General features: G+C 43.9%; 1 protein-coding gene across 1 annotated transcript in view; it reads left to right on the forward strand.

The window, feature by feature from the left end:
* Positions 1-4,884, forward strand: part of LOC105537682 (supervillin) — a 137,990-nt gene that overhangs the window by 33,545 nt on the left and 99,561 nt on the right. The window contains exons 7-9 of the mRNA XM_011977333.1: positions 356-424; positions 1,185-1,324; positions 4,058-4,153. Of these exons, the coding sequence (XP_011832723.1) occupies positions 356-424; positions 1,185-1,324; positions 4,058-4,153 (305 nt within the window). The remainder of the gene's footprint in view (positions 1-355; positions 425-1,184; positions 1,325-4,057; positions 4,154-4,884) is intronic.

Raw genomic sequence — 4,884 nt, forward strand, 5'->3', positions numbered from 1 at the left:
AAAAACAACTAATTCAAACCAAAGGAGCAGGTTCTTCTTGTTGTGCTGCTGCTACTATTTAAAAATAAAAGAAATTCCCCCCATAAAATATATTCATGAAATCTCGATTGAACTAACGTTAGAGTAGAAATCCTTGGACAGAGTTTGCTTTGGTTTGGCTGGGTTGAATTGCAAGGGAAATTAGTACCTTTTCACTGAGCAGAAAGAATGGGCTCCCTGCCAGGGGAAACTACCACCAATTCTTATTTTGGTGCACCTATTCTTGTACTCAAAGATTTCTAGGTTAGCCCTGAAAGATTTTTTGGAGACCGAACTTAACTTTTTCTAATGATGTCCGGTTTTTAATTTGTGGCTTTTTGCAGATGAAGAAAAGGTGGATGAACGAGCCAAGCTAAGTGTTGCCGCCAAGAGGTTGCTTTTCAGGGTAAGCCGTGCTGACGTGCTTGAATAGAGATCACTACTGGGTGCAGTAATCCCAGCTACTTGAGAGGCCAAGGCAAGAGGATCACTTGAGGCCAGGAGTTTGAGACCAGCCTGGGCAACATAGTGAGACCCGGTCTCAAAAAAAATAAAAATTGTCAGCCTTAGGGAGGGAGAATCTTGTGGCCCCAGCCTACTTCATGCACTTCTGGGCATGCTAAGGCCCTCCCGGCTTTGGCCCACCTGTTGTTTTCTTCCTAATCTTTGGCTGGTTGTGGCCATCTCGTGGACACGGCATGAGTGTACACTTCTGACAATGATACAAGGCTCTCATTAGTGACCCCTCCTGTAGGTCCTGTAGGAGAACAGAGTAAAGACTTTTTACCACCCTCATTTCCTTTCCTTGAATTTCTTTGTTATTTTAAAAATTTTTTTAGAGATAGGGTCTCACTCTGACACTCAGGCTTGAGTGCAGTGATGTGATCATAGCTCACTGCAGCCTCAACCTCCCAGGCTCAAGTGATGTTCTCACCTCAGCCTCCCAAGTAGCTGGGACTACAGGCCTGTGCCAGCTTGCCTGGCTAATTTATGCATTTTTTTGTAGAGATGGGGGGTCTCACTTTGTTGCCCAGGCTGGTCCTGAACTCCTGGCCTCCAGCAGTCTTCCCTCCTTGGCCTCCCAAAGTGTGGGATTACAGGCATGAGCCACCATGCCCAGCTCTTTCCTTGAATTTATAAGGGTTCCACAATGTTTCTAATCTTAGGAGATGGAAAAATCTTTTGATGAACAAAATGTTCCAAAACGACGCTCAAGAAACGCGGCTGTGGAGCAGAGGCTACGCCGTCTGCAGGACAGGTCCCTCACCCAGCCCATCACCACCGAGGAGGTGGTCATCGCAGCCACGTAAGTGCCCACGGGACTTCTCAGCCTTGGCTATAATGTCTTTTTTTAAAAAATATATACATTTAAAGAGTGTTCAATGAAAATGAGGCATTGGGGAAGTGGTTTAGCTAAAAGCCACAGAGAAGTTAGTACTAAGGGGTTTTGTTTACTATGGTCTCTCTAAACTGTAATGGGATGTGTATCTTCTAGAAAAACTTGAAAGGAGTTTTTGTTCTATTTTGTTTTTGTCTCTGCATATTGGTGTTTTAAAAATCTCTTTGACAACGGAAAATAGAAACATGAAACTTGGTGGATTCCTGTGATGAAACCCAGCTTCCACGGTCACCCGCTCCTGGCCCCCTCCTGGCCGGTGATGCTCAGCCCGTGTCCCATTCACTTCCCCTTTCCTCCTGTGCTATTTTCAAGCAAACACTAGAGGTCTTACCATTTCATCCATAAATATCCCAGTATGCCCTTCTAAAAGATAAGGGTTTGTTTTGTTCTTAATTGCCAGAAATCTCTTTTCTTTTTTTTTTTTTTTTTTTTTTTTGAGACAGAGTCTCACTCTGTCACCCAGAATGGAGTGCAGTGACAGGATCTCGGCTCACTGCAAACTCCGCCTCCTGGGTTCAAGCGATTCTCCTGCCTCCACCTCCCGAGTAGCTGGGATTATAGGTATGTGCCACCACACTCAGCTAATTTTTGTATTTTTAGTAGAGATGGGGTTTCACCATGTTGGCCAGGCTGGTCTCAAACTCCTGACCTCAGGGGATCCACCTGCCTCAGCCTCCCAAAGTGCTGGGATTAATTGCCAGAAATTTCTAAAAATTAAATTGCAGTTTGATAACTTTCCAAACAACTGGAAGTTTGTTCTGAATAACGTGTTTCAATATATTCAGAATTAATTTCCCAGAGTAGTTCATTCAGAGATCATTGCTTCAATCAACTGAAAATTTTTATTATTTTTTGAGGGGGCGTTGTTTTTTTGAGACAGTGTCTCACTCTGTCACTCAGGCTGGAATGCAGTGTGCCATCTTGGCTCACTACAGCCTCAACCTCCTGAGCTCAATTGATCCTCCAACCTCAGCCTCCCAAGTAGTTGGGACTACAGGCCCCACCACCACACCTGGCTCATTTTTGTATTTTGTGGAGATGGGGTTTTGCCATGTTGCCCAGGCTGATCTTAAACTCCTGGGCTCAAGTGGTCCTCCCACCTCAGCCTCCCAAAGTGCTGGAGCTACAGGTGTGAGCCACTGTACCCAGCCTAGTTTTGTTGTTGTTGTTGAAGTTGTTAATTGGTTTTGTGCTTACCTTGGACACACAGACACCCTTCCTGAAACAAAAAAAAAAAAAAAAAAAAAGTTCATCCCATTAGGTTACTGACATCCCAAAAGGCCTCCATGTCAGTGCCCCGTTCTATGGACCTGCTGTTAGATCAGCTGCCTGCAGTTCCTCCTCCAGTTGCTCCTCAGTTTCTTGGTGCATTTGTAGCTAAGTATATCCTTGCACTCATTAGGAAATCTTTACAAATCAGTTTGTTTTTTTAAAAAGAAAATATTTGAATGGCTGGCGTAAAATAAGAAGCAGACACCCATGGGAGCAAAACAGTAAATATAAGAAAAATTAATCCCATTTTAAGGCTCAATAAATCTACCTTGATGTGCCTATAGATTGTATAAGAACACTGATACTTTTAAAAAGTAGATTGAGGCCGGGCGCAGTGGCTCACACCTGTAATCCCAGCACTTTGGGAGGCAGAGGTGGGCAGATCACCTGAAGTCAGGAGTTCAAGACCAGCCTGGCCAACATGGTGAAACCCCGTCTCTACTAAAAAATACAAAAAAATTTGCTGGATGTGGTGGCGCACGCCTATAATCCCAGCTACTCGGGAGGCTGAAGCAGGAGAACTGCTTGAACCCAAGAGGTGGAGGCTGCAGTAAGCCGAGATCCGAGATCGTACCACTGCATTCCAGCCTGGGCGACAGAGTGAGACTCTGTCAAAAAAAAAAAAAAAAAAGTCCAGACGGCCAGGCGCAGTGGCTTATGCCTGTAATCCCAGCACTTTGGGAGGCTGAGGCAGGCGGATCACGAGGTCAAGAGATCGAGACCATCCTGGCCAACACGGTGAAACCTCATCTCTAATAAAAATACAAAAATTAGCTGGACAAGGTGGCATGCACCTGTAGTCCCAGCTACTTGGGAGGCTGAGGAAGGAGAATTGCTTGACCCCGGGAGGCGGAGGTTACAGTGAACCAAGATCACGCCACTGCACTCTAGCCTGGTGACAGACTAGACTGTCTGACTCCATCTCCAAAATTTTTTGGATGTCAGACTCCATCTCCAAAAATTTTTTTAAAAATTAAAAAAAATAAAACACAGAAAGAAAAAATTTAGATTGAAAACAGTATTCTAAAACACAGCCATAATCTACTGATTTTTTGATGGCTAATATTTGCTTTTAAAAAAAATTTTTTTTAACACCAAGACAAGTATTCTCAAGACAGAGTGAATCCTCCCAGCTCTGAACACCTATTCTTACCCCATTTGCTTTGGGTAGCTGCTATCTCTTATTTCCTGACTTTGTATTTGCTTTTCAAGTTCTTGCGTGATTTTTTTTCTCCCCAAAAATAATTAGCAAAAAATTCTGTTAAAATTTTTGATTTAACGTTTCTGAATTTAAAACTATGCTGTCCTTAATGCTTCTTTTCTTCTCTCTCCTTATGAATGTTTCCTCTTTGGCAATTCCTTTTAAAGTGAACCTATCCCTGCTTCGTGTTCTGGGGGCACCCACCCTGTAATGGCGAGACTTCCTAGCCCCACTGTAGCTAGGAGTGCTGTGCAGCCTGCCAGGTACTGGACAGATACAGATGCATGCGGCACCCGGTGCAAAGGTGCCGAACAGCAGATACATCCTAAAGTCTTGAATGTCTGTCGTTTGTTTGACAAACAAGTCAGTGACGTGAGTTGTTCAGAATGTGTGGCATTTTGTTTTGTCATAGCGCAAGGTGCTGATAACTACATGCTGGCATGCGTGGGGAAACATTTCGTCTCTCTGCCTATGTTATGTGTTAGAACTAGAATCACACTAACTCATGTATCCAGTTGCTTTGTTTGTTTTTCATAATGATGGTCATCCCTGAAAAATTTTGTTCTTCGTCTAAATACTGTTGTAGCACTTAATAAAGATTAATAGAAAACTGGGACATTGGCCGGGCGAGGTGGCTCACACCTGTAATCCCAGTGCTTTGAGAGGCCAAGGCGGGTGGATCACGAGGTCAGGAGATCAAGACAATCCTGGCCAACATGGTGAAACCCCGTCTCTGCTAAAAATACAAAAATTAGCTGGGCATGATGGCATGTGCCTGTAATCCCAGCTATTTGGGAGGCTGAGGCAGGACAATTGCTTGAACCCGGGAGGCAGAGGTTGCCGTGAACTGAGATCGCACCACTGCACTCCAGCCTGGTGACAGAGTGAGACTCTGTCTCAAAAAAAAAAAAAAAAGAAAGAAAGAGAAAAAGAAAAGAAAAATGGGACATTAATCTGAATGTTGAAATGCTGATAACACCTAGTCTTTTTCAAA

Source organism: Mandrillus leucophaeus, unplaced genomic scaffold (genome assembly GCF_000951045.1).
Source record: "Mandrillus leucophaeus isolate KB7577 unplaced genomic scaffold, Mleu.le_1.0 Scaffold178, whole genome shotgun sequence".
In the NCBI taxonomy this organism is placed as follows: Eukaryota; Metazoa; Chordata; class Mammalia; order Primates; family Cercopithecidae; genus Mandrillus; species Mandrillus leucophaeus.